Raw genomic sequence first — 12,787 nt, forward strand, 5'->3', positions numbered from 1 at the left:
ACTGGGATTATAGACTGTGCCATGTGCCAACCAATCTGCTCTATTAATAATTCTTTCACAATTAATACATCATGAGCATTTGCTATGTTATAACTCCTGTTTTGTATGCTGAAATTCATAAATGAAAGACATATTTTCTAATTGGAGAGATGAAAAACCAAGTTCATATCCAGGGAGATGAATTTTCTAAAAGGACATAGGTTTGGAGTATTTTTATTGACTCAAGTAGAAAAAAATGTGTTAGCTTTGTGTGTGAAGGACAATAGAAGCTAGATGGCAAAGCAGACCGACCCGTATGACAGGGGCAGAGGGAGAAGCGTGAGAAAATAGGACATTGTTTTGAGAGCTGCAGTTCAGTGTAGCTAGAATGAAAGATACATTTATAATAGGAAAGAAGGGATCATGCCATGTGGCTCTTCGTCTTTCACTCTTAGGATTTGGGGAGTTATGCAGTGGACACAGGATTGATGATTTGAAGTAGAGTTGTGACCCAAGTTGCATATTAGAGAAAGAAGCATTGGAAGCTGAATGCTGGAGGGCGTGGGAGCCGCTCAAGTCAGGTGTCCCCCAATGGCAGGGATTGGGGTGAGACATGGCAGGGCACTGGTCTGAGATGTTCTCCAGGGAGCACAGGAAGCATTCTGCTGTTTAGATGGTGAGCTGACAAAGCTTGAGGGCTGATAGAATGGGAGCAGGGATGGCCGTGGGAAAGCGACAGGAAACAGAACAAACTGAACTGTCAACAGTGAGAGGCAGAAGCGTGTTTTCATGTCAGGATTGACTGGATAAGAGGTGCTGTGGGATATTCAGATAGTGACATTCAGAAAATGTACCTGTAGCCTACCTAAGCCACAATCTGAAAGGCTCCAGAATTGAAAACTTTGAGGGCCAACATGATGCCACAAGGAGAAAATCCCATTTCATGTCACATTAAAAATGGAGGTGTACTAAAGATTGAGTAAAAAAAAAATTAAATTAAATTAAAATCATCTATACACTACATGTTTAAAGTATATAAGAAACAGAGAAAGAGAGATGGAGATCTGAGACACTTTTGATCCTGTACATTGCAGATAAGAGATATTAATCCTATAGTTGATCTAGAGCTCAGTACATAATAAATTAATTACAGACTGAAAAGATTGATAGTAATGACGAAAGCTATGAGAGATAAATATGTCTAAGGAATGAAGGTCCCATAAAGAAAGGACCGAGTGTAAAACAGAAGTGACAGCCGTCTGTTTGCAGTTACGACGGAAACCGTATCATTGAGACAGCAGGCCCTGGGTCTGCTTTCCTTGCCTGGGAACACTGTAGTCAGCTTTCTGTTACAGTAATAAGCTTCTGTTCTCAAAGGATCCAGAAATTTAGGAAGCTGAGAGTCAATTGGTTATGAGTTTGCAGCTGAATTCTAGTTTTATTTTCGATACACAATGGTTGTGTAGCCAGGGATTGTGTTTTTCAAGTTTGAAGACGTTCCCAGACCATTCACATGGCTTGGCTTGGTTTTTCTCTCTATCTCATGTTTGGGTGAGCTGACAGTTAATTGTACTCAGAAGGCCGAGGGGAAATGGAGTTGGACTTCGTCAGCCTTTTGTTCTTTTTTAGCTCTCTTTTGGTTCTGATCTTGACCTGCTTTTTATGCACTGGGTGTTGGTTATCTGACAGTGGCATGTCATTACAGCCTCCAATCCAACAAGCTTCTTTGATTGCATGATGCCATGTAAAACATAAGTAGCTATTTTAAAGACTGTGTGAAACACTAAGTGTTTTTAGATTGAAATTAAATTGTAAAGTAAATGAAAGTATAATAAGTCTTAAAAATCTTTGTATTGCTTTGAGGAAGAGTAGCATCCACCTAGCAAAAATGATGAGCCTACATGGCTGTAGGTTAGACTAGGTCTTGTAACATAGCTCAGGCAGACTGACTTTAATCTTGTGATCCTTCTGCCTCAGCCTCCTGAGAGCTGTTCTCAGTTACATCATACTATATTAAAGGGGCATATTTTAATCAGCAAATAATACTTTGGTACTAAACATATGTGTTCAAAATTTTTAATTTTTTTCTATTTAAATTTTGGTAGCACTGGGACTTAACATAGGGCCTTGTACATTCCAGACTTTATGACTAAGATTCCTCAGCGCTGGCTTTTTTTGTGTGTGTGTCTTATTTTGAGACAGGGTCTCACTAAGGTGTCCAGGCAGTCCTTGAACTTATTGATCTTCCTGCCTCTGCCTCCCGAGCAGTTGAGATCACAAGTAGACCCGGCTTAGAATTTTAATGTTGAAAAACTGCTCTGAAAAGAAGCCTTTCTGGTGGTTGTATGAACCAGGCATCTTAAGTTCCAGCTGCTTCGAGGTAAGAGAAGAGAGTTTCTGCTACGAAGAGACATGGTTCTGTTTTTCCAGAGTGACAGATCAGATAACAGATCAATAGCTCAGAGGGATGTTAGATCTGAAGCAATCCAGACTAAATACTTTAGATACAAGAGATGCTAAACTATGAGAAATGAGTGTAGATGCCAAGGAACTCACTAAAGAAGTTACTTCAAATCTACAGGAAACTCGCAATGCCACAACCGTTCTCAGTGTAGGCTGCACGGTTTAGGAGGACGGAGAGGACAGGTGGATAAAGGGTGGTGGTTTGGTTGTTTGTTTTAGAGAAGACAAGCTGAGCCTGGCCTTGAACTCAACTGCGTAGCCAAGGCTAGTCTCAAATTTATGACCTTAGAATTCTTTTCTTCTTTTTATATTTATATTTTATTTTATGTGCATTGGTGTTTTCCCTACATGTGTGTTTGTGTGAAGGGAGGATGTTGGATCCCCTGGAACTGGAGTTACAAACCATTGTGAGCTGTCATGTGGGTACTGGGAATTGAACCTGGGTTCCCTGGAAGAGCAGCCAGTGCTCTGAACTACTAAGCCATTTCTCCAGCCCCATGATCTTAGAATTTTTGTTTCAGTACTCTGAGAGCTGGATTTATAGGCATATGCCACCTTCACACCAGGGTTGTTTTTTTTTTAATTTTATTTATCTGAAAGAATGTTTTTTTCTGCATGTATATATGTTTATCATGTGCATGCCTGGTACCCACAGCGGTCACTGGATTCCCTGGAATTGGAATTATGGATGGTTGTGAGTCAGCATGTGGTTGCTGGAAACCAACATATATATGTATGTATATGTATATATGTATAGAAGAGTAATATGCACTTTTAATTGCAGGGCCATCTATCTCTCCAGCCTTTAAGGGGGTATTTTTTTTTTTTTTTTTTTTTGGTTTTTCGAGACAGGGTTTCTCTGTGTAGCTTTGCGCCTTTCCTGGAACTCACTTGGTAGTCCAGGCTGGCCTCGAACTCACAGAGATCCGCCTGGCTCTGCCTCCCGAGTGCTGGGGTTAAAGGCGTGCGCCACCACCGCCCGGCCGGGGTATTTTTTAAAATCATGTTTAACAGTATAATTTATGTTCAGAGAATAAAATAAAAATATGAATGAGCAAAAGTAAACATGAATCTTGACTGTTAAGGACATGTACTTTCTTCTATTCAGATATGAGTGATACTTCACGGGGGAGAAAGCCACACAATATACAGGCAGGCAGGAGGGTCTGTTTGTTTCATTTTGCTTATTTATTTATTTATTTATTTATTTATTTATTTATTTATTTATTATTTTGTCTATGTGCACATGCATTTGTACAGAGCTCAGAGGACAACTTGTGGGAGTTGGTCCTCTTCTCCATCATTTCCTGGGAATCAAACACTTTTAGCTTAGTAAGAAGTGTCTTAACCTGCTAAGCCATCTTGCTGGCCCTGGATTAAACTCTTATATTATTAAGAAGGTGGCAGGCTTACTGAGTACAGAAATCTGGCATTACGTAATTCAAAAAGTATCAGCTACTGCCAAGTGTTTGAAAGTAAAGGTATGTGATAAAACAGTTTCTGTTCTAACCTCACTAAAAATCATCCTGCCTTTGTTTTCACAAGTTAAAAATAATATCTAGTCAGCTAGTTTTAATTGATCCATAGGGTTTCCTGGACATTTGTTGAAGAACAAAATGTCCAAAATATTCTGTAGGTAAACAGCCATTATTTAAAACCTCTCCGAGGACATTTTCCTTACATGGAAGCATTTCATAGTTAGCTCCTTTACCACCACTAGAATATTAACACACTTTTAAACACTTGTTCAAAAATTCAGTCCTGCTTTGAAGAATGTTGGATCAATCAGGGACTGCACCTTTTCAATGATACAATAAAACTACACGGGGAGAGGGAATTGGAAGACAGAATAATTAATTGGCCATGTCTTTACTGTAAAGACCTAGTCATTTTCTTTAAGAGAAATCTGAGGCCTACAAGGCCTCGGGATCTGTGGTGTCTTTGGCCTCAGAGGGCATGACTGGAATTTAAGAACCAGTCACAAGAGATTCAATTACGGCCTGTCAGTTGCCTCCCTTGGTCTACAGACACAGTGTTCCTCTTCCCTGCAATTTCAGTTTCCCATATCCCTACTATGGATAACTTTTAGATTCCTGCAGCTACCTAAGTTTTGAACTATTATTTTGGCCCATAAGCAGATCCTTGACCTCCAAATCTATCTGCTCTAAACTCAGTGTTTCGGATAAAATTTTGGAGGCAGAGAAAGCTGAGCTGAAACCTCGGCCACTTCCTATATCCAAGCGATGCTAGGCAAGCCACACCTCTTTGATGTAACCCATTAACACTCAGCTTTCGGGCGGCAGAGAACCAACCTGTTGCAACTAGGCTTCAGAAGACATATGAGCACAAGATCACAATAAATGCATTGTTCAGGTACACCCCAAACCAGTTTTTACAGAGTACCCCAATTAGTCAAACATGAGAGTTAAATGAATAGACTAGTGAAATCTCATGAGATGACTCCTAGCTAGGTAACTAGTCCCAAGAGTCAACAGCCTCCAAATTACTTCTGCACATCTTTCTCTGTCTCAGTCATTAAAGACATTCCCACCAAAGCCATATGAAAATCAACATTCTCTACAGTATGGCCTCAAGCCATCTGGACACTGGAAGTTAGTTACAGTAAACTGATGCTATGGTGGGAATCTACAGCCTCCGGCCACTAAAACTGAGAAGTAGTCACTACCCGTGTTCTGATTTCCTGTAATTTAAACTCTCAAATTTGTTCCCACTGTGCTCTCTGTCTAAAAGGCAGGGGTGGGAGGTAAGAGAACCAGGATAGAAAGAGTGGAGACAAGAAGGAGCACCAGATGCTAAGGAAGGAAAAAGAAAAAAGGAGGGCAGTCGCTAAACAAGCTTGCTGAGCGGTCCCAGGTATCCCAGATGCCCCTGGGGGCTGTGGTTTCCATGAACCACAATAACAAGGGTAATAACAAGGGGCTCTTTACACCCAAAGGCGCTATGGGCTATGAGGGGGAAGGCAGCGCACGGAAGCATTAGCTGGAGTAGCGCTGCCCAGTTTTGTGGACATCAGTTAGGGGCCACAAGAAAATATCCAATGGCTGCTGCAAAAAGGGCCTGGAGCCTTGTGGTGAGGGAGGTACAGTCCACGAGAAGAAATACTCCAGGAACCCAGGAGCTCAGTAGTGGTGACACTGTACAGCACTCTCGTGGTCCTCTCACATAAAGGACTATGAGCAAAATAGTACATAAGATTTTTGGGGGACTCTAGTAACTAAGTATCTCTAGCTGGAGTTGCAGACCAATATGCTGCCTCCCAAATTTTACTATATGATAACCTACACTTGGAGGAAGCCACTGAAAAATGAAAATAAAACAATAAAAAGAAGCCGCAGTCTGCTGAGGTTTCTTGCAAAACCCCACAGCTCTCCAAATAAGGAATCCTGACTGCCCTCTTCTTACGCTGCTGTGTGTATGTTACAGCGCAGTCCAGCTCCCTAGAGGGAGCTGCTCCTTGCCTGCTACCTAATATGCCCATCAGGGCTTCTCACTGCTCATTTGCCAGTGGTGGCATGTCTTGCCTTTGCCAGCTTTTGACCAGGAGGACACTGAGTTAGATACAAATGTCCCTATGTTAAAAAATTAAGCAGAGCTAGTGACCAGAGGAAATGGAGAAAGTCTTAAAGGGCCCTGCCCATGATATCACAAGTTCCTTAACCCAGCTGGTTGTCAAAGGAGTTTCCTGATGGTACCTGAGTGGAAGGCTGCTGGTATCCACAAGTCTTAATTCACTCTGACTTTTTATTACTCACAGAGACATATAAATCAGGTAAAGGCATACACTGTCTCATGCACACACATATGAATATGCATACAGAACTTGGAAATGATGAAAATTTGATGCACACAGCTTCATGCCATTAGGGAGCTTTTTCTCTTGAAACATAGTATTGATCCACAAAACACAGGAAAAACAGCAACTAAAAATGAGTTAAAAAAATTAAAGCCTGTGAGTTCAAGGCCAGTCTGGTCTACAGAGTGAGATCCAGGACAGGCACCAAAACTACACAGAGAAACCCTGTCCCGAAAAAAACAAAACAAAGGAAGAAAGAACGAAAGAACGAAAGAAAGAAAGAAAGAAAGAAAGAAAGAAAATCCCCATAACACATTGTGATAAAACCCTAAAACCTACTAAGGGTGGCACACGCCTTTATTCCCAGTACCTGGGAGGCTGAGGCAGGCGGATCTCTATGAGTTTGAGGCCAGTCTGGTCTACACAGCAAGCTCCAGGCCAACCAACACTCTATAGTAAGACCCTGCCCAAAAACGAACAAAAACAAAAACACCCCCAAAACCCCCAAATCAAAACCAAACAAAAAACCAACCAAGCACAAACAAACTAAAACAAAAACTAAACAATAAAACACATCCAACAAAAAACTCCCCAGAATCTTACTGCCAAGCAGTTTACAACATATTAAAAGCGAAAAGACAGAAGCTGTAGCCTGAATTATTTAGTCTGCTTTACTTAAGACGGTATCAAGTACTGTGAATCACAACCCCTTTAAGGAGAGCTATCTGGGGCTTCACTTGCAAGCTTCCTCCTTAACTGACTTCTATATATTCTGAAATGCCCCTTTTCTCAGTCTCAACCTGCAAGGTACATGGAAACACATTTCCCACCTTCGACATAACTATGATCAGACATAAATACAAAAGGCTTACTCGGAGTGTCTTGGCAGTTGGGGAGGGAGATGCCGGGGGAGAATCAGACTGAGATTTCCTATTCCGTGTGAATTCTTTACTTCGTGTATATAAAGAGGACATGGTTCACGGGGTTGTAGACAGACACCCAACCTCTGGATTCTTCACACAAAGCTGAGAACTGTCCCTGTAGATTACTCTGACAGAATCTCTCCTTTTGAGTTGATACAAGATGACTTTGGATGGAACTAAATAAAGGATAAAAACCGCCTTGTAAATTATAGTCTTGAGCTCTGAACCAGTCCTCAGTTACAGAGTCTGAGAGTCGTGTCCCATCAATATTTCAATTCAGCTTCAATCACAAGTGTGAGCAGGGTAAGGCATGTGCCAAACACCACCATTCATGCCTAGACCAGATTCTTGATTCTCAAAGGTCGCTTCTTACTCAGGTTGGCTCTTGAATAAAACCTGAATCTGGGCTCCTGACGACTCCAGATTAAATCCCAGAGGAGTGACGGTTCTGGATCTTGCTGCAGAAGAGTCTGAGGAGAAGTACTGTCACTTTATCCAGAAGGAAGAAACACAAGTCCTCCAGAAGCCACCCTGTCCTTGCTTAGCCTGATTCCACTGGGCTGTAAGGGTTTGAATCGCCGGGCTAAACTCAGGTTAAACAACTAAAAACACAAAGAAGGAACTAAGTTTATGAGAAGGAAGCAGTCTGAGGAAGTCAAGCTTCCCTAAGTCCTTCCAGACGAGCTGCCTTTGCTCTAAACACTCAGAGTCATACGCACATCTTTCCCCTCCCTCTTCTATTTTCTGACATTCCAAATCCCCATTCGCTCAGCGAGGAATGCTGGAGAGTAGCCAAGGGCAAGGATTCACTTTCAACCCAGAACTCGGTTGCCACTTGCAGAAGGAAAAGAAAGCCCCTGGCTTCTAGGAATGGAGGCTGCAGGCGTGTCTAGGGGCAACCCCACAACCTCCAGTAGTTACTACCCCAGAGCAGACAGCAGTTGCTAAGACTGATTTCTCTAAACGCTTTTTTTGCATACAAGAATGGTGATTTTCAACTCTGATATCTCTCCAGGAACAAGCCCAGACAGAAATAAGAAAGTACCTTCAAGCCTTTTATGTGAAGTTTCAATGCCCTGTCATCCTGCATTGTGATAAAGGCCAGCAGTTTGAAACTCTGGCCCACTGCACGGTAAGCTCTGAAGACCAGAGATCTTATTGGCTAAGTCGCTATTAGAAATGTGGCAGTTTCTTAAGACACCAAACAGCAAGGAAGAAGATTTGAAAGTGGCACAAAGGTGGAGAGAACCAACTGTTAATAGGTGACAGTTTTGGGACTTCAAGACGACAGGACTCAGCAGCACAGAGAAAACTAAGAGTTAACAAGAAAGGAATTTCTTCGCTGGGCGTTGAAGGAGTTTGGATTTGGCCTTGAAGAAACATCTCAAATTTAATCTCTTGCATTCTGTTGTCATCACTCCTCTGTCCAACATTTCTAAGCCAAATGCTTTCTAAGCCAATGGGTTTATCCCCAAAGTAACAACTCATTTCCCTCAGGGCTCTTGGAAACTCTATCCCACCCTCCCCTTTCCACGTGAAATTTATACTTTTTCTCCCTTAAATCCTTCCAACTAATAGCTCTTCTGCCTCAATTGTTTTGATATCTTCTTTATTCCAAACACTAATTTTATGAAATTAAATAAGCAAAAGTGATCATCTACTTGGGGGTTAATTTGATGACTGCAGTTTAAGAAGGATTTATAATGAAGTCATGATTCACTTTCAATCTGAAAACAATTCCTTAAGACTCGTTAATCCTACAACAGACTGGAATTATAGGCTCCATGTAAAAGGCCAATTATTTTGAGAATTCTTATCTGTGAATTTTTTGGGGATATTTATTTTGTCTGTGTCTGATGTGGGTGCACATGTGCCGTGTGTGTGTGTGTGTGTGTGTGTGTGTGTGTGTGTGTGTGTGTGTGTGCGCGCGCGCGTAAGTCAGAAGACAACAACTTGGGGAGCATTTTTTTTCACCATGTGGGTTCCAGGGATTGAATTCAGGTTGTCAGGCTTGGAATCACAGCCTTTAGCCACTGAGCCATTTTACTGATCCCCAATCTATGAATTTTATATTATGGATCTATCTTACATAGTTAACCCTGTCAAATGTTGAATGAACATTATGTCATCATGGTTACACTATTTTTTTTAAAGGGACAGTAAGAACAACTCAGCCACAGTTTCTGGATCTGTTTCTCTATAGTTTATATAGTAACTTCACACTTCCTAGAAATTGGAGAAGGACTGACTATAAACCTCTTTATTCTTAAATGGCTATTGTTGCCTCTTCTCAGTTATATCATATGTCTATTTAAGGAAGTTCTAACATTGACAAATTCTTTTATGTCATTTAAAGTGTTCCCATATATCAGATGTTATCTTCTTTCCTCAACAATGCTGAAAAGTACATTGTTACATTATTATCTAATGGATGAAGAAACTTAGGTTCTAAAAGGTTAAACACTTGGCCAAAGACACACAGCCAGCAGAAGTGAGCAAGAACACCACTAATGAGGGCTGAACCCTCCTGATTCAGGTGAATGAAAACTGATGTGGAAAGACCTACTTACCAATCAAGGTCTTCAAGAAAACCATGGCCTTAAAGGGGATGTAGAGCATCTGAGACACTCACAGGAATACATTAAAGTCTAGACCAAAGATAACTTCTCCAGAAAGCTGAATCTAAACTCTCTCTTTGTTCACTTGCTCTTTTATATATTTATTTTCTTCAATCTTGCCAAAAAATGTATTTATCTGATTCAAAAAACATCAATTCCCCCATGAAAATGAAAGCATCTTTCCTATCCCAATGAAAAGAACAGAAAGGAAATGTACTTGGCTGCAGTTATACAGAGAATCTAGTTTTCAGTTCTACACCTCTGCAGTATCATTTCTAAAGTAGGACTCAGAGAGTCAAACAATCTACCTTTGTCTCCATATTGGTCCATTTTAAATTTTAATGTCCTGGCCAAAGACATTGATGATGACATAACCACACTGTCCCTTAAGACAATCAGCATGGGGGTATCTGATTAAGAACTGCTTTCTTCTTTGCCTCCCCAGGCAAGAATTCTTCAGTTGCTAACTGAAACTATTCTTCTCAAATTGAGTCAGTAGCCAAAGAGCCTGGCTAGGAAAAAATCCCAGAAATAAGACTTCATGAGCTAAGCTTTATAATTGCTTAAAATACAATTTATTTCAGAGGTGCAAGACAAAACGATGGGCTCATCTGTTTTATTTCTTCTAGGTAAGATAAAGGGAAGGGGTTGGTGACTATAAATGAATTAAGAGTCCCAGGCAGTCAGTTCAACAGTCTCTAACCACAAGAACAAGCTAATAAAGGGTTTGTGTTTGCGTTGACATAAACCAAACTTGTGAACAACAAATGAAAACCCTTACAGAGTGAATCCTGCTCAGAGCCCCCATTGACTCAATGCTCCCAAAACTTAAAGGAAAAACTTAATGAATCAGGTATGTTTTCGTTTTGTTTTTTTCTTATTATTCAAATCAAGAAAATGGAATGCCATAATTTAAAAGTGACACTTGGCAAACTGCTGGTGATGAAACCAAGCAGTGAACATGCTCCCACTGGGATGGCTAGTTTTAATCATTAACGTGACACAGTCTTGAGTCATCTATGAAGACAGTCCCAATGAGGACCTGTCTACCAGAGCAGGTTGGCTTGTGGGCATGTCTAAGAGAGACTGCCTTGATTGTAACTGATGTGGGAAGATCCAGCCTAAACTGAGCGGCACCATTCCCTGAGTCTGGGTCCTGGGTGGTCACATAAAAGAGAAGCGAGCTAAGCAATAACAAGCATGCATGGATCTGTTTCTCTCTCTGCTCTTGACCGTGGATGTGATGTGACTAGATGTTTCAAATTCCTATCACCTCGATTTCTCTGCTATGATGAAATGTAATCTGGAATGGTAAGCTAAAATAAATCCCTTTTCTCCATTTGGCTTTTTCTCCAGGTGTTTTATCAAAGCAAAAGAAAAGACAGCCATCATGCTGATGCTGTACTTTTGGAGAGATAGCATGTGGGCTTTACAGTCATACACCCTGGGGCGAAAGCTAAACCTTTGTTCAACTCTCTGACATGGTTCTTTAACCTCAGTGAGTTTTATTTGGGTCACGTTCAAAATAGTGAAATATAATGTGGAGTTATATGCTTTAGGGTTAATAAACAGAAAATTAATCAAATTGCACCCAATACGACTATACTCAATATAAGGGAGTTATCATAAAAAGTGTTTGGCTGATACACATATGCCTTTATAAAACACATATAAAACTCTAAATGAAAATCTGAGGCAAAAGTCTAAATACTAGCTTTCACATTTTATGCTCATTTACATTTTTTATTTTTATTTATCATTTTGGTTTTGGTTTTTCAAGACATGGTTTCTCTGTGTTGCCCTGGCTGTACTGGAACTCTCTTTGTAGGACAGGCTGGCCTCAAACCCACAGAGATCTGCTTGGCTCTGCCTCCTAAGTGCTAGGATTAAAAGTGTACACTACCACCGCCTGACTTCTTTTTTATTTTTTAAAGAATGATTTCATTTTTAATTATGAGTATGTCTGCATGTGATCACGTGAATGCACGTGTACACAGAGGCCAGAGGTATCAGATTCCCTGGAGCTGGAGTTACAAGTGGTTGTGAGTTGCCTGATGGGGGTGCCGGGACTTGAACTCAAGTCCTCTGAAGAAGCAGTACCCACTCTTTACTGCTGAGTCATCTCTCTAGTCCCTGCTCTTGCTTTTCTTCAAGCCAGGTAGAAGGCTACTATTAAAGGGTTAAGAGAATCTCCTTTCCCTCTGCCTACCTTGTCCCTGATCTTATTTCTTGGAAGGTAGAGTCCTGGAATACATGAAGGGTATGGTGATAAAGCCATAGCCTGGCATCGTTAGGGGACAAGGACACTGAACAAAAGAGAAAATGTACTAAAGATCATAGAAAATAGGCTTCCATTGTTTTTTAAAAAGATAGAAATATGAAGGGGAAAAAAGAAAGCTGGAATGACTTCTGTGTTTTTGTACAGAATTGAAAACAGTGATATGGTTCACGATTTTCAATATAGATAATGAAATGGAAATGTGTACGTGTATGTATTTCCTTGCTTCTGCTTACTAAGAGGGACTGGGAAGAGCAATACCCTACTAGCATTTGGAGACCAGCACCTAGATTACTGCTGCTGAATGCTACTTTCAACTAAAGGAACCAGACTCCTGGGAAAGTGATAATTCCAGAGTTGGGAAAGGAAAAGAAAATGAACTTGGGTCCCTAAGTAACAAGAAGACACCAAAAGTCTGTTTAGAAAAGGGACATATGAATACCAAAAATTAAAGCAATGAACTAACTATTGAAGAAAATAGGCATCCATGAATATACATCAATATGAAGAAACGAACAATAATAGAAATAAATGAGGAAAGTCCTTCCTTATGGTAAAATGTAGAACGAGTGATGAAGTTAGAAAAAGAACTGCCATGTTTCAGAAACTATCATTGTAAAATTCGCTCAGGAAGGAAAAGCAATGAATCCCAAACCAGCAGTTAAAGTGGGCGAGTGAGTGGCTTTTACTAGATCCTAGAGTACTCCTTTAT

At 40.7% G+C, this 12,787-nt stretch overlaps 1 protein-coding gene across 5 annotated transcripts in view; it reads right to left on the reverse strand.

Moving 5' to 3' along the window:
* Positions 1-12,787, reverse strand: part of Ppp1r12b (protein phosphatase 1 regulatory subunit 12B) — a 211,956-nt gene that overhangs the window by 37,994 nt on the left and 161,175 nt on the right. Inside the window, exon 1 of one of the 5 annotated variants that reach the window (XM_052737022.1) lies at positions 7,129-7,847. The exons of the other annotated variants lie outside the window; for them this stretch is intronic. Coding sequence (XP_052592982.1) covers positions 7,129-7,230 — 102 coding nt within the window. The 5' untranslated portion in view covers positions 7,231-7,847. Of the gene's footprint in view, positions 1-7,128; positions 7,848-12,787 lie in introns of those variants that run through there. 5 annotated transcript variants of the gene reach the window in all.

Source organism: Peromyscus californicus, unplaced genomic scaffold (assembly GCF_007827085.1).
Source record: "Peromyscus californicus insignis strain IS unplaced genomic scaffold, ASM782708v3 Scaffold_14__1_contigs__length_90479793_seg_2, whole genome shotgun sequence".
Lineage (NCBI taxonomy): Eukaryota > Metazoa > Chordata > Mammalia > Rodentia > Cricetidae > Peromyscus > Peromyscus californicus.